Here is a 24,134-nt window from a genome sequence, read left to right on the forward strand (position 1 = left end):
GTAGGAAACTATCCCAAGAGACCGTAAAGATCTATCTGATGAGGAGAGTTGAACTCAAGATCTGTTATTCAAGAGGGAAATGGCATAACCAATTTACCACACTTGGGTGATAGAAAGGTTATACCATTTTCCACTTTTTATCAGCACACACACACACACACACACTTTCACTTCATCTAGCCGTGATTGCTTTCTCCAGCTACACACACACTTACACTTAAGCTACTAATGTTGCTGATGTTTCTATTGTCTTGTGAGTGACTACCTTGGGTCACTACTTTGCACTTTCCTCAAATGGGTAATTCTTGCTTATGATATGCATAATGGGGCTAATGAATATAGTGTCTTCTGGGTGTTCACCATGATTCTTAACTTGTCATCTCATTAATGGATGTAAGAGTAGGTAACTACCATCAGTCTTTTCCTTGCACTAACCTCTATGGGAAAATATGTCTCTTGCTATGACTTATTGGAGCTGATTGTGATATTGTCTTGTGGTTGATTACTGTAAGTCTTTTCCTGGAACTTCACCCTTGGGGGCCCATTTCTTGGTTGACTGCTTCTCTTGGTGGGCTTTCACATTTAATACTTAGGTGGGTGGCCACTTTAATTTGGCCCAAACATTTTACTTTTTGACCTACAGGTTTGAGACATGTTTCTTTGAATCTACTGCTCGTTGTAGTGCATTCCCCTCTCTGCCTGGGGATACACCATGGGCTCTGTCCTCTTTTCCTCTCTGAGTGGGATTTTTCATCTTCCTTAATGTACTTGATTTCCTCCTTTTCCCTCTAATTAGCTGACAGGCTCAACCTCCTAGTACATAGAGGTGCTTTCCTCCTCTCAATAACGATTATGATCCACTAGCTATGGCTTGGCTTATTGATGGTGCTATAGAGATTTTTCCTCTCTTTTTGAAGGTATGGATGTCTTTACTTTTCTTTTCCCTATTGTCTTACTGTGCTACTAGCTACTATAGGATTTTAATGATGCCTTTAATGTGTCCATGCATTCTTGCTAATACTGAGGAGGTCTCCATTTATTTTCTTGTGCTTTCTAGCCTACTTTTTGCACAACTATACCTACCTTTGTATTATAGGGCCTTAGATTGGCAGTTCCATAGCTATGATACCTCAATCACCTCTAACTTTTGCTTTGGAACTCGAGGCCAGCTTGCATCAATTCTTGCTACTATTTAGTTGAGGGTTACGTAACCCTCAGACTTGGTGTCTTTATTTCCTTTTGTCTGCCAGTAAAGAAAAGATAAGAGGGACAATAACATGTTTGATGATGAAAAAGGTTGAGGAAATGCTTGGACATGTAATTTCAATTTTGTTAAAATGAGAAAATTTGAGTTTTTTTTTTACTATAAGAAGGGAAGAGGTGTTGAATGCTTGAAGTTCTGCTGTATGACGATAATGAATGGATTCACTCAATGATACTATCATGGAATTTGGGGAAGGGTCTTCCTTGCAGGTTTTTGTTTAATCTCTTAATTCTGGTCTACGTTAGATCATGGATACTTATTGCTCATGAATTTCTCCACTCTGTTGATTTGTTCTACTACCAAGAACTTTTGTATAGTTTGGGAAGCTTTTTACTACAATTTGATGCTATACTAAGTCGCCTTTATGCCATATTAGTTGTAAAATTGGAGGTGGACTGCCTTTATGCCATACTAGCTATAAAACTGGAGGTGGACTGCCTAGCTCAAACTTTCCTCCAAAACTTGCACTTGACCAGCTTATTGACTTGGGCTTGAGGATTTCTTTTGGCTTTGATATTTGGTTCAAGATGTTTAGCACTTTGGATTTACTATATGGTTTGCAATTGATATCTTGGATGCTTGACAATACATAATTTTGATAGTGTTTTACTTCATAGAATTTTTTTTTGTTGAGGTCTTCCTCTCTACTTAGAAAAGGACAAGAATCAATTTCGACTTTGATTTGATTGGCCTAATTAGATTAAATGTTTCTATTATGGTTATTGATTATAAATGGTTGGTTGACTGGTTGTTGGTTTTTGACTGGACATCATCACTTGCTAGTCATAATGCTCATAAACTCTTTTTTTGAATTAACATTTTATTGATATCTACTAACATCAATTGCTTCTTATAATGCTCCTAGGTTCTTGGATCTTTTGATTCTCTAAAATTTACCTTGATGGGATGGCTACGTCTTGATTAAACACATGATTTTTAATTAAATACTCAGATTGGGTTACTACAGTTTTACAATCTTGCTGGTTCTCCAATCTACATTCTGGATTTGTGTTCTAGTTTCACAATCTAGCTCTTCATTAGGTTATAATCTGGTTGACACTCATGCTTTACTTTGTCGACCCTTCTTGGATTGGTTCCAATTATTGGGCATGCTTCTGTTGGGTATTACTTCTAATATAATGGTAAAGATCATGGTTTGGCTATTGCTTCCTATGCCATGAGTTATGATACTCACACTCTAATCTTAATCTGATCCTTTTTACTAGTTTCCACTTACACTCTATGTTGTTGGTTACGATAATCTGATCCTTTTCGCTTGTGCTTTACTGTGAAGGGAATGCCTGGAAAATGCACTAGATAGCCTTTGATTGTTGCTCCTGGACATAAAATGATCTTGGCTATGAATTTTGGTTGCTTGATATTGATTGAGAACTGATTACACACACACACACACACACACACACACACACACACACACACACACACACACACACACACACACACACACACGCGCACGCGCGCGCACGCACGCACCTCAATTGACTGAGAACTGATTACTACCTAGTTGGTTGCTTTACCTAGACCTCACCAACTAGGTTTGGAATCCTAATACTTAAATTTTTTGAAAGATAGCCCGACAACAAGAACGCCTTCTTCAAAATTATGCTAATTGCTATTTCATTGATAATTGGAAGTGTATAAAAAAATGTGGATTATTGAGTAGTTTAAGTAAAAAGCCAAAGTATATGCTAATAAAAAATTAAACAAAAAATGAAAGAATGACATGTAATAACCAAGCCCTTATCTCTTAGGTCCGTCTACATGATATCTCATCTTTCTGACTCTTCAACATGCACCTCTTATAGAAAAAAATGCATGGTTTCCTAGCCATTGAGTATTGGAGCGAAATCGTTATGGATGAGAGAGAGAGAGAGAGAGAGAGAGAGAGAGAGAGAGAGAGAGAGAGATGGATGTGCACTTGAGCCTTCACCTCTTGTTATTTACTTTCCTACTTGGTTATCTCTACAACAATTAGGTTAAAAGCCATTAGAGATATCACAGGGGTGTTTCCCTAGTATAGTAGGCAAACTTTTGAAATTTTCTCATTGTTGGAAGGGATGCTAGTCCGCTTCATTCTCTATTGAAAAAGGGCATTTCTAGGTAGAATTATAAGTGCATACCGACAATAATCTCACTACCTTTGCCATTCTCATTGTTGGAAGGGATGCTAGTCTGTTTCATTTTCTCTTGAAAAGGGGCATTTCTACGTAGCATTATAAGTGCATATAGACAATAACCTCAGCACCTTTGCCATCATGAGTGCAATAATCCATTTACATTATTGAACCCCCATTTGTCAATCACTGTAGTGTGCAACAACTTAATGTCATAATTAATTCATCTTTATACATGAATTTTTTATTATAGAGTTGAATTAGGCACATGTATGTCCAAAACTATTGTGTTGCTTCACACAAGGCAAAGTGCACAATTCCACTCTCGGATTCGTTGGCCTCTAACTAGATGCCTTTTTCAAACACACTTACCCCTACACTAACTTTACTAAATTCAACCTGCATGAGTGAAGGTTGAATTGACCTTGAACACACTTAGCCAAGCATAAGGTGCACTCACAATCCAACATTACACCATTCTATTTAGTATTGTATTTAACCACGTGTTCAATAAATATTCTTTCTTATGTTTCCACGACCTTAGGGGATACTAGAGAAATCATCTTTCACTTATGTTTTCAAATGCTTTACGATACAAATAGCATCTAAAAAAAGAAGCGGATAGGAAAGTTTGACAAATAAAGCGAGAAAAGACAAACAATCAATGTGCTAGAATAGCCATGACCAACTCTTATGAATTAAGATTTGTAAAAAAAAAAAGATCTTTTGATTAAAGTGGAGTATAAATGAATAAATCATTACATTTAGATTCTAATATTAATACTAGACTAATGAAGTATCAAGAATCGTAATAATGAAAATGGATTGTTGCATTCATGATTGTAATGAGGAATGAAATTTTTGTATATATGCTCTCATACTGCATGCATAGAATATGCCCTTTTTGTATGCATTGTAGAGAGAATAAATAAGACTAGCATCTCTCCCAAATCTTAGGAAGGGGTAACTTAAAACTAGGAATACTTTGCTAAAAAGGAAAACCACCTAATCTATTGGTCACGACATATTCTTGGGTTAGAACAAATTCTCCACTATTAGTTGTTAAGATTCCTTCTTTGTAAAGTTCCGCACGTTTTCATGAAAAAAAAAAAGAAATCTACAAAATTATAAGTAAATTTCATTAGATTATGTTATTTATGATATTTATGAATGGTTGAGAAAGTGTCATGTTATTGAAGTCTTTAAGAAAAACTCCGAAAATGAAGAACGCAAATTATGGATGGAAGTGAGTGAAGAGAGAGAAAATGTTGCTTCATTAGGAAGAGGATGGGGTCTAGGAGGGCCTCTTAACTTGCCATGATTATGCTGCTCATTGATCCATCTTGTACACCTATACTTCGCATACTCCACCCGAATTTGAATGCTACTCTTAAACTCTCTTCATTATCTGGTTAATCTTTGCCCCTTCACGGCACAAAGGGTAAAGGAAGTAAGTTGCTATACACTTCACTTGCTATGTGCAAGGCTGGGACACACAAGGAAATGGTGAAGCTGAGAGTTTTCATTTAGGGTAGGAATCCAAACAATGATGGATTATATGGTTCATAGAAAGCCTGAATCCCTCCCATGACACATTGAAAACTGCACCCATCCATGTCCATTGATTTCCTCTTTACAATTCTACTTCATCCTACCAAAAAGGTATTCTTGCCAAAATATACAATCATGGACAATCTTTTATTACCATCTCTCTCTCTCTCTCTCTCTCTCTCTCTCTCTCTCTCTCTCTCTCTCTCTCTCTCTCTCTCTCTCTCTAAGCAAGTTACAGGCTCGTAGGCTCGGAATGCTCTCTTACAATACACGCTCTAACCGCTTCACCCATGTGTACTTCTTGAAAATAATGTTACTCCACATGATTCTGTAAATGCAAACCGCTGTAAACCTAGGTGCTTAGGCGGCATTTGTAAATTTGGATCTCCAAATGCACCCCAATTTCACCCATTGCCACCAAATCCCTTGATCCCCTCCCGCCTCGCTCATGTCAAATAGAGAGGAGGCGAGTTTCATGGCCATTGAGTACCAAGACCAAAACTATTATCGAAGAGAGAGAGAGAGAGAGAGAGAGAGAGAGAGAGAGAGAGAGAGAGAGAGAGAGAGAGAAGAAGAAGAAGATGAAAAGTATTTTAACGTCGTAGGAAACTATCTGAAGAGACCTTAAAGATGTATAGGAGCTATTAACTGCTTGCATTAAATATTCAATAATGGGCTAGATTAGTCATGTCCAATTGCTATGAATGCGCATTTGTAACAAAAAAGATCTTTTGATTACATCGAGGAGTATAGATCATAACATATAGATATTGAAATTAGCACTAGATCAATGGACAATCAAGACTCATAGTAATGAGAATGGATTGTTGCATTCATGATGACAGTGATAATGAAATTACTGCATATATACTCTCATAATGCATGTGTAGAATATGCCCTTTTTACATGCATTGAAGAGACAATGAAGAGGACTAGTGTCTCTCCCAAAAATTAGGAAGGGAGAACTTCAAACTAGGGATGCCCTGTGAACTGGGAAAACTACCTAATCTCTTTGTCGCGACATAATTCTTGGGTAAGAACAAACTTTCCTCTTTATTATTAAAACTTTTTTCTTCTGTACCATTCCACACGTTTCCTTTTCAAAATAATAAAATGAAAATAAAGAGAACTTGCAGAATTGTGTTGATAAAATCTACATCCTTTACTAAGCATGTAAAATCTCCAAAAAGCAACATAATCAAAGCCTGTAGTCCAGGTTTGATAGATTTTACCACGAAATTCTATTCTCTGCATAAGATTGTTCTTCTGCTAAGAAATAACAGATACATAAGCTTATGATAGAGATGGTCCAGCTTGGCAATTCTCTTCATTAACAAAACAGGTACAACCAAAACTATCCTCTTACATCAAGGACACTCTGCTGTCCCAATCCCTTTTAAGGGTAGCTAAGTGCAAACCCTCAACTGTGACCATATGTCGTTATCAAAGATGATGGCAACTAAAGCTCCATTGACATGCTTTTATTGTACGGTGCAGATCAAATTCGATCTCGCAAAACATCTCAATAGGATTGCCGGGTATGTAACTGGGTACACTTGCATCGAAAATCCCTTGTGTTAAAATGGACTGCTGCTCATTGATCCTGTACACCTATAATTCACATATTCCTCCTGAATCTGAAAATGGCGCTCTTAAACTCTCTTCATTATCTAGGGGACCCTTTCCCCTTTGTGGCACAAAGGGTAAAAGAAGGCCCTTCCCTACTATGTACAAGGCTAGGACACACAAGGATATGGTGAGGCTAAAAGTCTTTCATTTAGATAACCTAGTTACACATCTATGGTATGCACCTGCCTAGTGTACAGTTAGGCACGTCAGCTATTTCTATGAGTAGGACTCCAAAGAAGGATACACTATGTGGTTCATACAAAGCCTGAATCCCTCCCGTAACACATCGAAACCTGCATCCGTCTATGTCCATTGATTTCCTCTTTACAGTTCTGCTTCATCCTACCAAGAAGGTATCCTTGCCAGCATATACAATCACGCACGTTCTTTTAGAGCATCCAGCATCTCAACTTGCCATGGCCGCAGCAAGGACTCCACAGTGAGGCGACGGAAAGAACTGAGCATGGATATAAAGAACCGAAGGCTCTCTATTTTATATTCTTCCAAGGGATTCAGATTCCCAAAGCTTCGAACATTAACCTGGACAACCCAATAGAAGCACAATTTGTGATCTCTCTCTCTCTCTCTCTCTCTCTCTCTCTCTCTCTCTCTCTCTCTCTGCCACTGCCGCCCCTTGCTGCCCTGCGTGTCCGCACGCTGCCCACCCCCAGCTGTAGCAGTTCGCGGCACAGCCGCTGCTGCAGCCCCACCTGCCACTGCCGCCCCTGCCGCCGCTGCCATTCGCTGCCGACTCCCCCTGTTGCGTCGCTCCCGCCATTGCCCCCGCCTGCTGTTGCCGCCTGCTGCTGAACTGCCCCCCCCAGCCTCCCCCTTCACGCAGCCCCTCCTCTCTCCCGATCACACAGCCATCTCTCTCTCTCTCTCTCTCTCTCTCTCTCTCTCTCTCTCTCACACACACACACACACACACACACGGATACATACCCACACACACCCTACACACATACACGCATACATACACGTACTCCCCTTCTCCCCTCTTCTTCACAATATGAAGAGAGGGTAGCTCCGAATACAACTATGTCTTCCCCCATCATCAAGACGCCGAAATCGACAATGAAGACAACCTTCATGCTCACGAACAAGAGGCTTGCACAATTGGAGAAGGACATGAAAGAATGGTGGATGGAGAGAGAGATATGGAGGGAGGAGAAAGCCACCTTCATCAAGCTATGGAACGAAGAAAAAGAGGACATGAGAGCGGAAATCCAAAACCTCAAAGAGGAGAAGGAGAGAAGGGCACGGGAGAACGAGAAGGAGAGGGCGAGATGGAGGAAAGAGCAAGAAGAGATGAAGGCACAAATCGACCTCCTTCATGCTTCCATCACATCCCTCACCCCCGAGAAGGAGGAGATCACCAAAGCCCTCACCGCAAGCATTGAGGACAAATTAGAAGCCACCAAAGAAGGATGGGTCGAAGTGGTCAAAAAGAATATCAAGAAGGTAGCAAGAGAGGAAGCCCAAAAAGATGAGGTACTCATCGTACACACAACCATCGAGGAGGAGAAAATGCGACAAGCTCGCCGTCTCAATGTGCGAGTGACCGGCATCAAAGAAGAAGAAGGGTCCACACCCGAGAGCGATGGGAAAGCCTTATGCAAGAAAGTGGGATACAAGGAAGAAGAGATCCCTTTCTCCAAAGTTTGGAGAGCCGGCAAAGATCCAAAGAAGAGAGCTCTCATCCTCCAATTCGCCTCCGAGGAGTCTCGAACTTCTTTCCTCCGAAAGAGGGTCATCTTGAGAGGGCTAGAAGGCCCCCCGATTTATCTTGATGATGACCTCACAAAGATGCAACAAGATCACCGCCGCACGTGCATGCCTAGAGTCCACCAGGCCCGCAAAGAAGGGAAGAAGGCAGTATATCGAGATGGTAGGGTTATCATTGATGGCAAGACCATCGCATAGGGACTCGCGGCCTGTGGGACACACGAGGAGATTCATGTCACGGTTTGGAATTGCAATGGAGACCTATGGACACACCCAGAGAGACTTGAGGAGGTGATGAGAGGTCGAGACATCATTCTACTTACAGAGACACACGAGAGCCCAGAGAGAGGGTTACCACGGATACATGGTTTCCAATGGGAGTCTCTACATCGGGGATGTATGCGCCAGCACACCACTCGCGGTTCAGGAGGAGTGGCTATACTTTTTAGACAAGGGCTTCACAGCAGACTACAGATTGTTGCCCGGGACCCACAGGCCCGATACATGTGGATTCGCCTCGAGCTCTCACGAGACAGGATCGTCTACATTGCCCTTTGCTACTTTGCTCCCACAGGCTCCAGATTCGCCCCTATTGAGCAGGAGTCACCGTACGCATGCCTCACGGAGGAGATTATGGAGTACTCCACACTGGGTGAAGTCTTCCTTATGGGAGACTTCAATGCTCGTACGCGCAGTGAGCAGTGTGAGACATATGACCACGAGGACCCAGAGGCACTACACACTCTAGATGAGGAGGCTACTATGAGAGACACAGCAGACAGAGCTCCAGTCACAGCCTACGGACGACACCTACTTCGACTTGGCTCCCAGCACCGTTTCGTTATTTATAACGGGATGGCCCAGTGGCCCACCTCAGGGGGCCTGACTTGTATGCCACATGGAGTTACAGAGGGAGGGGGGAGTACAGTCGACTATATTCTGGGACCCAGGGAGGCTACACACCTTATCACATCCTTCACCATTCCACCCATACCCATCGGAGCCGACCACACATACCTCTCTTTCTCCATCACCGGAGATACCATCCCACATAGCTCCACAGCACACACTCCACACACCACCATCCATTTCACACATGAGCTAGCCTCTCTTTACTCAGCCGAGGTCGAGCATGGCCTATGCCTCCTCCACCCATCCACACCACTCTCAGTTCTCACATCACATATCTCTTCCGTTCTCCACACTTCAGCTATTAGCTCTTTTCCACACACCACTCACACTGGACGCACCCCCCCCCCCCCCGGGACTATGCCTCAGAACCGCTGGTATGATGATGAGTGCAGAGAGTTATACCGACGCCTCCGTGCACGGGGAGCCTTAGGAGAGATCACAGAGAGAGAGGCCAGACGAGATATGAAGACGCTGACACGCCAAAAGCGGCGAGCATTCGAAGAGGCACAGGAGCTTGAGCTATACCGCCTATTCATGAGCATAGATAGCGCGACGGCATGGCGCACCCTGCGCGAGCCACGTCCGACCACAGCTATTGAGGATCCACAGATATGGCATGATTATGCAGAGCGCCTCTATGAGGTGCCAGGGCAGCCTCCTATCCCACAGCCACATGAGCCACGCCCCACGTGCTCCTCCTTCTTTACAGCAGAGATGGTAGAGAGGGCCATACGCCGCATGCAGCACAGACGATCAGCTGACCACACTGGATTACAGAGTGAGCACATCATTTATGCGGCCTCCACTATAGCCCCGTTGATTGCACATGTCTTCAACTGGGCTATAGGGGAGGGCTTCCCAGAGGAGTGGACACAGCACACCATAGTGCCTATCCACAAATCTGGCGACACCCTGGACCCAGGGAACTACAGGACTATCATGATTGGCCACACGATGGCCAAGCTATATGGAGCAGTACTTGAGGCACAGCTTAGCTGCTACGCAGAGACCGAGGGTCTACGAGCTCCAGGCCAGGCAGGTTTCAGACGAGCTTTCTCCACCACTGACCACATCTTCGTTCTGCGCTGCCTCATTGATGGGGCAAAGGCGCGGAAGAAGAGGCTTTACTGCTGCTTTGTGGATTTCCGTAAGGCCTTTGACACAGTCCCACGCGAGAGACTCTTCCAGCGCCTTCACAGCATTGGGGTACCGACAGAGATGATTTGGGCCATATATACTCTCTACGAGAGGGTGACGGGTCGGGTTCGTTGCCCAGGCGGCTTTTCAGAGACCATTGCTAGCACCATTGGTGTTAAGCAAGGATGCCCACTCTCCCCGACACTCTTTGGGCTCTACATCGACGAGATCTCCGACTACATACTACGAGCAGGGGGAGAGGGGAGCGACTTGGCAGGTACTCCGGTCCACATCATGTTATATGCTGATGATATTGTGTTGATTTCAGAGTCACCCGAGGGCTTGCAACGCCATCTTGAGGCCTTGGACGAATTCAGCACACACAAGGGGTTGACTGTGAACCTTGGCAAAACCAAGGTCATGATCTTTCACACATCCAGTGCAGTGAGGAGCGCTGCCACCTTCACAGCAGCAGGAGGACAGGTTGATGTAGTCACCTCCTATGTCTATCTTGGCATCACATTCACTAGCCTACCAGGACCCTTCACTATGAGGCAGGCTGCTGCTGACAGGCTCACCCGAGGTTATGCAGCTCTGACCATGCTAGAGCGGAGATGCCACCAGGCACACTTTCAGGAGCCCCGCACGAAGGGCTGGCTTTTTGACACCTTAGTCACCCCGGCCCTGATGTACTCGGCAGCAGTATGGGCACCAGGATTGACAGATGACCAGTGGACACAGCTTGAGAGGCCACAGGTATGTATGATCTCACGCTTGCTCCGCAGCAAGAAGACAGTGCCACATGACATTATTAGAGCCGAGCTCGCCACACCACCTATGGTTGTAGAGGCATTATTCCAGACAGTCTGCTTCATCCAGAGGATGAGAGAGCTACCCCCTGACAGACTTACTCGTAGAGCATTTGAGGCAGCTATACAGCTATCAGAGAGTGGGCATGCGAGAGCTTGGTACTCACAGGTCAGAGCATGGTTTGAGGGACACGGTCTTGACATGGAGAGCCTACCACCATTCCAGTACGACCCCCACTCACCATCTGTTCACCTCTCTCGCAGTGAGAGAAACTTGGTATTGAGACAGGATCTGTGGCAGCTATACACTAGGAGAGTCTGGGAGTCACCTGGCTTGGGGACGAGGATGTCAGATTACAGAGACCAGTTTCTCACCATATTGTCTGGGGGGTTCATACAGAGACCACGCTATATGGACACATATATGCCACACAGCTCACGGGTGGCGATTGGTCAGCTGAGAGTGGCTTCACACAGGTTAGAGATTGAGATCGGGAGACATACGGGGGTTCCCAGGGAGGAGCGAGTCTGCAGAGCCTGCACAGAGGAGGTGGAGAGTGAGGAGCACTTTGTATGTAGATGCAGAGCATACACTGAGATCAGAGGCAGGTATGAGGCCCTATTCAGAGGACAGCCCACTCTCCGAGAGATCATGGACTCTCGAGATCAGAGACAGCTCGGACGTTTCTTACTAGAGATACAGAGCCATCGGGACACACTACTACAGCCACGCACAGCTACACAGACAGAGGGGAGACAGTCGCAGCTGACAGACTTCTTTCAGAGGATTGCCACCCCTACCTCACCAGATACTCAGAGAGGAGTGACACTCACACAGGCGGAGGTGAACCGAGCTAGACGACGACCACGAGTCACAGGCTACAGGGGCGTGAGCTCCCACCACCGACAGATCGAGGAGATCCGAGCCCGGGAGCGCCGTGCCACTGAGGAGCGAGTAGCTCAGATGAGGGCCGACCCGACAGATTTCATCCGGGTAGCCTTGGCACCAGCCCCGCCCATGTACCACATCTTACATCCCCCCATTTGTACAGGATGGAGCTAGAGAGCTTGATGCATTCTCATGATTGTACTACCTTGAGCATATAGACATGCATATACCCCTAGAGATAGAGCCCCATCCCTCCTCAGATACTCCATTACCTACATTCAGTTCAGTTTTGTATCAGTTTTGTTTCATTTGTCTTTCCGATAGACGGATGACATACACGCCATGTACATTTGATTTGTCTCATAGGCCGATTTCGGCCTGACATAGACGTTAAAAATCTTTCTTTCTTTTCTTTCTTTTCTCTCTCTCTCTCTCTATGTGTGTGTGTGTGTGTGCAACATAATACAAATTACAAAGCCCAAAGGCATCACATAAGCCCGTGGGAATCACAGTAAAAGCCGGAACTGGCAGTGAATAAACCCTAATAATTAAAAACCATAAGGGAACAAATACTAGTGATACAGAGTTTTAAAAGATGGGTAATACATCTGAGGCTGGAGACAAAGGAGTGAAGGACCACTATAAAAGAGAGATTAAGCAGAAACACGCCACCCCGAGGGTGACTGGATTCCTTAATTTTCTGACAAGCAGAAAACTTCACCTAAGAGGAATCTCCAATATCAGACCCCGGAATTCCATGGCAAAAGGCAGACACAAGCAAAAGAGACATCACCACTCCCACATCCACTTTGCATCCAAATTCAGGGGGGGTGGGGAGGGGGACTCTCGCCATCCCTTGCAGTAATCAAGAGGACTATGACACTCTTCAACTTGCAGAAATCAGCTAAAGGGTCCAAAGGCTAAGTCAATCCTATCCAATACAAGAAAACAAATGCAAAAAATAAGCAGCAGACAAACACGTATGCACACCCACCCACCAACCCACCCACCTCCATAGGCATCTAAAGGAGGCTCATGCAAAACAAGCAGGCAAACCGAAAGCATGCAAAAAAGACAATAGAAAAAACCACATCCAACCAAATAAGCGCCTTCCTTTCCCCCTTGCTTGCAACCACTCTCGAGAATTACAGGATGCAAATTGGAGACCACATGCACACAGATGGCTCATAATGAGCACAATAGCAGAGGATTAGGAATAGCAGGAGTGTTATTTAGCAAGGAGTTACACCCTGTCATCCAGGTGGTCCGCATAGTTGCTATGTTGGTCAAAGTTACCTTATGTAACTTTCCTCCTAGGAGTCAACTAGTGTAACTTTCCTCCTAGCACATCTCCTTAGGCTTCGCCTAAGGGGCAATCACCATACATGATACTAGATGAGGACGATGCCATCCTACTCGGGGATTTCAATGCTAGGATCTCGACATGTCATTAGGCATCCATCTTTGACACTTCTGGAGTTTTGAAAAATTCCACTTTTTTTAGCTTTTTCAAGCTTTCTATGCTTTTTGGTGCTTTTTTGCAAAAAGCAAAGCCGGATCCTTAATCTACGAGTTTTGGGAAAGCTATGGTTTAATTTTGAAAAAAATCTTCTTTGCGAGCGTTTTTTCACGTTCTTTTTAGCTTTTCATGATTTTTAGTGCTTTTTAGTGAAACCCGAGTCTGCTTTCTTGCTCTCGTGGTGAAAACCTCTACGTAGCTCTCATCACCGCTCTCTTGCGGCAAAGCAAGAAGCCTTTCGATAGCCCCTAATCAATCCTCAAGCACGGTGAGAAGCTCTAAACTCCATAGCCATCACCTCTCTCTCTCTCTCTATCGTTTTTCTGAGTAGATACCCTCTTGGTGGTTGCTTTTTCGTGTACGAGTGCATGCATGGACTTACCAAGTGTGTATAAAGTTGCCCCATGCTTATTTCATCATGTTTAACACGGTGATCTATGCACACGATGTAGTTATGGTCATGTGTGTACATAAAAAGCGCTTTTCGTTCCATGTCACGTAAGTGGTAGAAACACTCTTTTGGTCATAACTCAAAAACCGTCATGAATCAGCCTGAACTCTTTAAACCGGAGATAAAACACATCATTCATAAATTTTCTTTCTCGGATGTCATGTGAAAATCGCGCACGAGTTAAGCGTTATGGTCAAAAAACAGCTTGCTACCCACTAAAAAGTCAAAATTTTGTACCCCAAGCTGCTTGGAGAACCACTATATAGATTCATTGGATGAGCAAACCCACTTAGCCAACTAAAAAGCTTGATTAAACTTGATGATAAATGTATTTAAGTCTTCATTATCACTTCCAGGATGCGAGTTATTAACTATTCCATAACCAGGTTTACTTACGCGTATAGGTACCGAGGGGGAGTACTCTATGACGTCATGAGTTGACCGAGCTGTTTATATATGATTTATGGTTTGTTCTGGTGAGTTGATTTCAAGTATTAGACGTCCATAAACTTATGTGAGGGTATATGGTTAGTTAACATGAACCGTACGGACAGATATGAAAGATGGACAAGGAGTGATGGAAAGGAAAGAGTGACTCAATCCGAGGGATCCATTGTTTGCGATCAAACTCCTCAATGTCGAAGTTTAGTGCTGTCAAAAGTTTGTGATGTGACATACTTGTCCCCAACTTATAAGCTTGGCCGAGGGGAGAACAAGAGGTTAGGGCTTAAAACCCTAACCAACTTATAGAGCATGGCCGAGGGGCCTAAAACCTCCAAAATAAAGCAAGGACTCCAAAAATTGTATAGAGTTTGACCTGGACAGTTTGTACGGACAAGCCTGTGCTTTGCGGAGATGCTGACTTGGCACTGTACGAATACCCGCTTTTAAGAGCAGCCTCATAGGTGCCAAATTTTGGCCTCGGATGCTTTTGAAGAAGTAGATTCTCACTATAGTGCTTTTGGGCCAGAGGCTAAATGTAAAACCTTCGCAAGTGTGCTCTGGAGGCAAATCAGCTTGGGAACACCTGCAGAGAGAGGACCCTTGGACATTGTACTTTTGTGAAGCATCAATAATAAGAAATACTAGAAGGGGCGCCAGTGCGAATGGAAGCGAAACTCTGCCGCTTCATGACGACTCCGCGGCAGTATGGGCACCAGGATTGACAGCTGACCAGTGGACACAGCTTGAGAGGCCACAGGTATGTATGATCTCACGCTTGCTCCGCAGCAAGAAGACAGTGCCACATGACATTATTAGAGCCGAGCTCGCCACACCACCCATGGTGGTAGAGGCACTATTCCAGACAGTCTGCTTCATCCAGAGGATGAGAGAGCTACCTCCAGACAGACTTACTCGTAGAGCATTTGAGGCAGCTATACGGCTATCAGAGAGTGGGCATGAGAGAGCATGGTACTCACAGGTCAGAGCATGGTTTGAGGGACACGGTCTTGACATGGAGAGCCTACCACCATTCCAGTACAACCCCCACTCACCATATGTTCACCTCTCTCGCAGTGAGAGGAACTTGGTACTGAGACAGGATCTGTGGCAGCTATACACTAGGAGAGTCTGGGAGTCACCTGGCTTGGGGACGAGGATGTCAGATTACAGAGACCAGTTTCTCACCATATTGTCCGGGGGGTTCATACAGAGACCACGCTACATGGACACATATATGCCACATAGCTCACGGGTGGCGATTGGTCAGCTGAGAGTGGCTTCACACAGGTTAGAGATTGAGATCGGGAGACATACTGGTGTTCCCAGGGAGGAGCGCGTCTGCAGAGCCTGCACAGAGGAGGTGGAGAGTGAGGAGCACTTTGTATGTAGATGCAGAGCATACACTGAGATCAGAGGCAGGTATGAGGCCCTATTCAGAGGACAGCCCACTCTCCGAGAGATCATGGACTCTCGAGATCAGAGACAGCTCGGACGGTTCTTACTAGAGATACAGAGCCATCGGGACACACTACTACAGCCACACACAGCTACACAGACAGAGGGGAGACAGTCGCAGCTCACAGACTTCTTTCAGAGGATTACCGCCCCTCCCCCACCAGACACTCAGAGGGGAGTGACACTCCCACAGGCGGAGGTGAGCCGAGCTAGACGACGACCACGAGTCACAGGCTACAGGGCGCGAGCTCCCACCACCGACAGATCGAGGAGATCCGAGCCCGGGAGCGCCGTGCCACTGAGGAGCGAGTGGCCCGGATGAGGGCCGACCCGACAGCTTTCATCCGGGCAGCCTTGGCACCAGACCCACCCATGTACCACATCTTACATCCCCCCATTAGTACAGGATGGAGCTAGATAACTTGATGCATTCTCATGATTGTACTACCTTGAGCATATAGACATGCATATACCCCTAGAGATAGAGCTCCATCCCTCCTCAGATACCCCACTACCTACACTCAGTTCAGTTTTGTATCAGTTTTTGTTTCATTTGTCTTTCCGATAGACGGATGACATACACACCATGTACATTTGATTTGTCTCATAGGCCGATTTCGGCCTGACATAGACGTTAAAAATCTTTCTTTCTTTCTTTCTTTCTTTCTCTATCTCTCCCCCCTATTCAAGTTCAATTCAATCGTTTGCAGTTTTCTCACGTGTGCTGTTGTAGATCTTTAACTTGGAGTGTCCCAAGTCTATTACAAGTGTCCAACGCCCATAAATTGAACCTGCCCAGCCGAAAGGAAACTAGGTCCCCGGAGAAAATTATTAAACTTGGACAGGGGCGCACCCCATCCAATGGATCTCGTGCCTCCTTTGTTCATGCCCGAGTTGCCAACTGTCAATCCCAGCGCTTTAAGTCACAGTAACATGGGATGCGTACCCTAAAGACTTAAGTTTCCATCAATACAATTACCCCCACAGGCCCCCTAACCACTTAAGTATAGGGGCTGGCACGGACATGGCAATGGCAGTGCTTCAAAGAGTTAAATATAATGCTTATCGCAAAGGAGTAAGGTCTTGATGAAAAAAATCACAGCTTTGAAGCATCACTTCGATCATATCTAACAGCCCAAACATGCTTTACTCTGCGTGCAAAGCATATGCACTCATGATACCAATACGGCAAAACCATCTTAAGGAACAAGCTTACTGCACTGCGGAGACGGCTCATGTTGATCAAGTGCTCCCTCCAGAATACATCCAGCGCTGAAATAGCCAGCATTCTCTGCAAATTAAGCCTGAATTAAAATTCCATCATCAGAACCTGTAAAGCACACAAGGCCCGCTTGCAAGAAGATTCACCTCTGTTTGCTCAACATCCTTTGGAGACACGTCTGAAATAAATATTTTCTCTTGATAGACACCAATCAATAGTTCTCCAAAATATCTACGCAATAGAAGTGACTCTTTCTCGTATCTTCGGTTGCTGTCGAGTGACATTTGAAGTGAAATTACCAAGGAAGATTTCACAATAAATCATCATGGCTAGCATAACTAAGAGTTTCATTTCATGCTTCAACCACTGACAAAGCAAGCAACATGAGGAAAACACTTACTTGAAAGCACCATCAGAAATCATGCGTGACCACCGATTGACTGCAGAAGCCTTGCACCGAGGTCCACTGAAGCGATGTGATGACGGCAAAGGCAAGCCTGGTAAAGAGGGCTCATCTATACCTGTTGTCTTCACACCCCTTATTTGGGCAAGGGAGGAAAGGATACTGGTTTCTACAGAAGTCACAAAAATCATTAACATACATCCTCTTTGTGAAGAAAAAGTAGAGATCTATGGCAAGTCTCTTACCGGATGGAAGCTCAAAGAGCTTTCCTTTATGCTCCTCCGAAACCTCATTAAGAATTCCCTGAACATCTTCGAGAATCTGCTTTATGTTCCATGTCTTTGGATGCTGAAATCATCCGTTACATATGGTTAGGGATGAGTTATCAATTGCATGAACAGCCCTTTCTATAGTCATTGCCAAAATGCACCTTGTTCAAATTAACGTGTAGGATGACTAGCTCGTCTGCAACAGTCTGTATGTATCTGAAAAAAGCCTTTGCTAGTTAGCAGTACTGGCAAACAAGCCACAATATGATGATGGAAAACAACATGGAAAGCTAGCATCCAGAAAGTGGTAGTGAACACTTCACAGAACTCTCCAATTTGAATGAGTTGCAGAGACATCAAGCAGGTTTTTGAAAACGCTTACTGATACAAGAGTTGGCGGCATGAATCCATGTCAGAGTTTAAAAATTGTTGTCTCAAATTGTAGACATGTTTCCGTTGGACCTGTTCAAACATAAGCTCTTCAGGATGCGACAAATTAATCTCTCCTGAGTTTTCTAAACAAATAAGAGGCTTCACACTATTTGTCATTGTTAAAACTTATCTTATTCTTCTACTCAAATGAGTGCAGAGGAAGCTTGATGAGCTTAAGTTTGAGAATTTTGCTGCCACTACTGCTTTACTTTTCATAGTTACTTTTCTTTGCAGGTTTGGAAAGCAGCCTGTCTTCAACCTTAATGCCCACCTTCCAACAAGTGCTTACTGATTTGGTTCCCTACCTCTTGCCCCTACCCACCCTATTCTCACCCCTACCCTACTCCCTCGCCCCTACCTACCACCCTCTTCTCGCCCTTACCCTAGCCTTGACACCCCCATTGTACCCATGAGTCCTGGGCTTGGAACTGAGTGTGCTGCCAGCCAGAATCTGTACTAGTTCCATGAGTTAGTCGAGTTTCCATTGGGTTTGGAGTCTACTGTTGTGTCATTTGAGTTAGTCTTGCTTGTTCCATATTGCTCTATAGTGTTCCCTTCTATGTTGGAGTGAGATTTCTTGCATATTGCACTGAGAAGCACCCACAGTAGAGAGCACAACATACTTTTCCTGCTATGATGGGCAGTTTAAGAAAGCACTTAGACAGCTAGAGAAGATGCAGCTCTTGTTTGAATGACTGTAATAGGGAACAACCGGAGGAGCCTTACACAATAGGAGCTTCCAATCTTCCACAGGTTGTATTGGCTGGCTAAGTGATTCTAAAGTCCTTACAACTACCATGTTACAACTTCACCCCGGTCACTCAACACACGCCCTACTTTACCCGCAATCTTTTCCAGCAGCAATTTGAACTGGATTCAAGTGCTCATAGGGACATACCTCCAATACCTCCTCGTAATCTACAAGACTCTTTCTGATATTGCTATTGTGACTTTCCATAAAGCGCTGAATGTTAACAACCTGCAAAATTTGTTTGTGTGGATAAAGTATTCCATTAAATGCAAAATGATGAGCGAATAGCTGGAAACTTTGTTTCCCAAAATTAAAATTTTCTACTAAATACTCTTTTATTGAGCTTGAACCAGGATTGCCCTTCAGGTTTGATTTTTACAAAAGATCATAAAGGTTACCTGCTTTTCAAGGAAACTAGAATCGGAAATGACAGTATCCCAAGGTATCCAATTTGTCACAAAGATATTCTTGTCTATAGTCTTTTGTATCAGTTCGTCTTCAAAGCTGAAAAACAAACAGAGCTGAAAACTAAGGCAGACGTAAAACTGATAACGGTTTTTCTGGTAGACAGCACCATTTGTCCTTTTAACACCATGATGCAGAAAAGCTATGACGCTAAATCAAAATATTTTTTAAGCAATTGAAAACCGCTAGAGGGTGAGAAAGATGCTACATCACAATTTGTGATCATTTCATATTGCAGTCATAGGAACCATAATTCAATAGTCCACACTAGGAAAGCTTGAATCTACCTAGATCTGCTATTTGCAACAATGCTAACCCCATTTTAAGCTTATGGAAAGAAAATTAGCTTAACTGATGAACAATAATAATTGTTGTTGGTAAATTGTTTTGTTGTAGAGAAAAGATCCTTCTCTTAGATTAACATCTGGCCAATGGGCAAGAACAGGGAAAACTGTACAAATGAGGGGGAACTCTCCCATAACGGAGAATTCAAAGGCTATATCAGATAATGGTAGGGGGCAAGAGCCAGATAGGAGGCATGTAGTGTTAGTGGAGACCATGCCCCTTTGTCAAAAATAGTCGTCCTCATTAAAACTAACGAGTCCCGGCACCATCTCTCAGCCCTGTCTTAAGCTACCCTGTATGCTGTCATACTGTTCTTTGAGTGTATGTATAAGCTCAAGGAAAGAAAGCATGGACTGTCTTGCAGGTGGCCTGTGCTGCTCCTCAAAGACACTAACACTGAGCGCTCTACATGACCCAAAGGCATAGGCTATTGATGCCTCCCATCTAAGGTCTCTCTCCGAGTCACGTTGCTCTTAAAAAATCTGACATACGGGCACTGCGAAGGGTGCTTCCCACCTCCCTCTCTCTCTCTCTCTTAAAGACACAATGCCACCGAGCCCTCCACATGAATCAGAGGTCCAAGATACCGATCCACTCCCATTTAAGGTCTCAAAGAAAATATAAATTCTAAATAAATTATTAGAATTATAAGTGAGGGTTTTCTCCCTTGAGACACCACAAAAAATAATACTAAACGAATTATAAGTGAAAAGTTTTTCTTGCTTGGGACATTAGAATAATGATGGGAGCACTGTGAACGGGAATTCTGTCGGGCCACCAAGAATGGGTACTTTCGATGCATCACATCGGATGGGTCACAGGGAGCATCGGGAAGAAATATTCGACCATCCGGAACGGACATCTCTGATGCGTCATGGGATGGGTGACATAGACAATCGCAAAGCAGATTGTACCGTAAGTTCAGTGAGAGAGGACTAGGTGATGGGTATTACTGACGCGTCACATAATGGGTGACGAGAGCATCGGAAAGGGAATATTCCATAGTCAGGAGGAATTCCAAACGGAGTAACTATTGTGCTCAAGAAATAAGCAAGTACTTGAATGAAGATGGGTTCGAAAGAAACTTTGAGGAAATAAAATTTCTTTCTGAGAAAGCGAGTTGCTTTTCGGGAAAGTAGATGCTTTCTCGTAAAGGAGTCTATGTTAGCATTGCATTTGTGTATGAGACTGCAGCCACGGACGCCTGGGTTGCGAGTATGTAAGTATTGCTTTAAACTTATACAGGTTTATTGAGATTTTAGCAAGTTCAGACCATATTTAAAAGTGGCTGGCTGCCCACTTGATAAGTTGGGCAGCCACCTGATAAAAAAGGCAGCAAAACCCTAGTGCCCCCCCCCCCCCCCCCCCCCCCCCCCCCCCCCCCCCCCCCCTCTCTCTCTCTCTCTCTCTCTCTCTCTCTCTCTCTCTCTCTCTCTCTTTTCACACTTTCACAATTTTCACACTTAGTACTTTAGTACTAAGGTACCCAGACTTTGTAACAGATTCACCACTTTTGTATCAGTTTGGTCTCATAGGTCATCCTGGCCTTTTTGAAGACGTTAATATAACATTTCATTTCATTTCTCTCTCTCTCTCCTATCTAGATTGCTAGTGCTATATTGTATCATGGTGACACTTATCCCCACTTTGTACCTTTGTGGCATGATACCATTGCTCAGCCTACCAGCCACCCATAGGAGTCGGTAGCACCAGAGTTACCAGGGAACGCCTCCCTATGGGCTGGGAACGCCGGAACGGTGTTCTGGAGGGTCTTCATGGCCCGGAACGGCCCGGAACGGCCAGACGTTCCGCAGGGGTTTTTGGTACCGGAACGGCCAGCCCGGAACGGCCCGGAACGGCAGATTTTCAGATTTTTGAGCTTTATCTTGTGAGGCTCCCCCTTCTTAAATGCCCTTCCCCCCACCCCTTACCTTCACAGTGCACACAAGCTCTCAAGGGTGAAAGCTCAAGCTCTACCCTCTCGAGTCTCGAGTCTTGACTCTCAAGCTCTAGCCTTGTTAGTCGGCAAGGCTCTCTCCCTCTCCCCCTCTCTCTCAAGCTCTCTCGAGAGTCGAGTCCCCCACTTTTAAGCTCTCTCTCTCTCTCTCTCTCTCTCTCTCTCTCTCTCTCTCTCTCTCTCTCTCTCTCTCTCTCTCTCCGCGTCCCTCCCCCCTCAAGCTCTCAAGCCTATACGACATACGTTGGCCATAGTAAGGTTGAATGGTCTTCAAATCAAGTTTTTTGTGAGTATTAGAGTCAAAGGACTCTGACACTACTATATTTCAATCACACAGAGCTTAAAATTGCATTATTTGGGTGTTTTTATGCCTCCCGTTCCGCGCCGTTCCCGTTTCGGACCCCTCACCGTTCCCCCGTTCCGCGGGGGATCCCGTCGCCGTTCCCGTTCCACATTCCGGGTAACTATGGGTAGCACTCCTATCTCAGTTTTTAGTTTGTAGTTTTCTTTGTTTGTACCCATACTTGGTACTAGACTTATCATTGTAATCAGTTGGTCTCATAGGTCATTTTGGCCTTTTGTAGACGTTAATATATCATTTCATTTCTCTCTCTCTCTCTCTATAGAGAGAGAGAGAGATATGCTAGACTGGCCCTTGAGTCTTCAAGGCAGTTAGCTCTTCACAGGGACACTTCATGCAGGTACGCACAAATGACATCATGGTTTCAAACGCATGGCTTCACCATGGACACGCTGCCCCCTTTCCAGTACTCTCTTTAGGCACCCTCAATGTCTCTTACACGGGTGGAGATTACCAGACTCATTCGTCAGGACCTATCCAGCTGGATATCAGGACATGGATAAAGCCGCCACAGGAGTTGGGCACGAAGCTGCAGGGAACGCCCCAAAACGTCTGGGCATTCCGGCAGACAGTGACTCACCGGAACGGCGGGACCGGAACGCCTCAGAACGGCCAGTCAACGGATAGTTTCAACGGCTATAAACGGGCAGATTTTGGGAGTCTTCTTTCTGGCAGCCCTTATAAATTCCCCCCCCCCCCCCCCCCCCCCTTCCCAACACACACACACACACCCCTTTCATTCACAAGTGCAACAAGCTCTCAAGCTCTACCCTCGGGCCTCAAGCTCTCTCCCTTGAGCTTGCCCTCAAGGCTTCAATGGAGTCAACCCTCTCTCTCAACTTTCAAGCCCTCACATTACATATGTCATGAGTTATGAGGATCAGAGATGTCTTGGGCTATATCTACTTGAGTTACATAGGCATAGAGAAAATTTACTCAGGAGAGCTGAAGAGAGACAACCCCAGAGACAGATCACAGATTTCTTTACACTAGATATTGTACATCCAAAAAAACAGAGAGAGGAAAAGCCAACAGTGGAGAGGTCTGCCCGCACTACTGGCATTCTCATAGACCGAGCATTGGAGCTAGGGAGATCTAGACAACCCCGATGGAGAAGAGGAGCTCCACAGTTTCGAAGGAGGCTACAACAAAGGATTTGAGCCATAATTTTTTGTCGTCCAGAGTGCAGATGAAGATGGATCTCTATGAAGATGGATCTCTACTTCCCTCCCATATTGTCTACACATTGAGAGCTCACCGCCTCACACACTGATCGACCGAGCGACCGAGCTAGGGAGATCCAAACGCCTACGATTGTGGAGGACTACACAGCATCAACGGAGGTTGCATCAAAGGATTCGGATCACTTTGGCCCAACATGCACGACGCCCGATCAGGCTATTGACCATGGACGAGATTGATGAGATCCGCCAGCGACCGATGGTGGATCTTTTGTGATCTGTGATTTAGCTATCCCACCTACCTGGATCTTTTGTGATCTGCGATTTAGCTATCCCACTTATCTGCTTAGATCACACCTAGCTGTTTCGGGTTCCATAGCATTTTATTTTGTCATTTTATTTAGTCATTTTTGCTACTCTGACTTTGTATCAGATCCACCACATTGTAACTTTCTGGTCTCATAGTCATTCTGGCCTTCTGAAGACGTTAATATAACATTTCATTTCTCTCAAGCTCTCTCTCTCAATTTTCAAACCCTCAAGGAGCAAGCTCTCTCTTTCTCGGATAATCCAATTATCCATGGCCTCTTCTTCTCGTTCAACCCCCTCCCTTCAAGCGGGCAACACTCAAAAGGCGAAGGAATGGTCGTGGTGGGATGAAGTGACCTCGGAGGGCACCTTGTTTGTAATCCTTGATGAAGTGTGTGCAACTTACAACACAAACATTAGCGAGCAACGTTTTTTAACAATCTCAGATGCAAGCCAAATATTATATGTATCTACATCCAAGACAACACCAAGTCATCTAGTGATGAGCAATGACGT

General features: G+C 44.8%; 1 protein-coding gene across 1 annotated transcript in view; it reads right to left on the minus strand.

Moving 5' to 3' along the window:
• Positions 1 to 6,042: 6,042 nt before the first annotated feature.
• LOC147442845 (protein translocase subunit SECA2, chloroplastic-like) overlaps positions 6,043 to 24,134 on the minus strand; it is a 111,553-nt gene continuing 93,461 nt past the window's right edge. The window contains exons 26-34 of the mRNA XM_086528861.1: positions 19,399 to 19,504; positions 19,148 to 19,228; positions 18,200 to 18,279; positions 17,979 to 18,033; positions 17,794 to 17,896; positions 17,546 to 17,717; positions 17,292 to 17,415; positions 17,140 to 17,214; positions 6,043 to 7,119 (exon numbers count right to left, since the gene is read on the minus strand). Of these exons, the coding sequence (XP_086384987.1) occupies positions 6,955 to 7,119; positions 17,140 to 17,214; positions 17,292 to 17,415; positions 17,546 to 17,717; positions 17,794 to 17,896; positions 17,979 to 18,033; positions 18,200 to 18,279; positions 19,148 to 19,228; positions 19,399 to 19,504 (961 nt within the window). The 3' untranslated portion in view covers positions 6,043 to 6,954. The remainder of the gene's footprint in view (positions 7,120 to 17,139; positions 17,215 to 17,291; positions 17,416 to 17,545; positions 17,718 to 17,793; positions 17,897 to 17,978; positions 18,034 to 18,199; positions 18,280 to 19,147; positions 19,229 to 19,398; positions 19,505 to 24,134) is intronic.

This window comes from Adiantum capillus-veneris, chromosome 14 (genome assembly GCF_014529385.1).
Source record: "Adiantum capillus-veneris isolate H3 chromosome 14, ASM1452938v2, whole genome shotgun sequence".
NCBI classification, from domain to species: Eukaryota; Viridiplantae; Streptophyta; class Polypodiopsida; order Polypodiales; family Pteridaceae; genus Adiantum; species Adiantum capillus-veneris.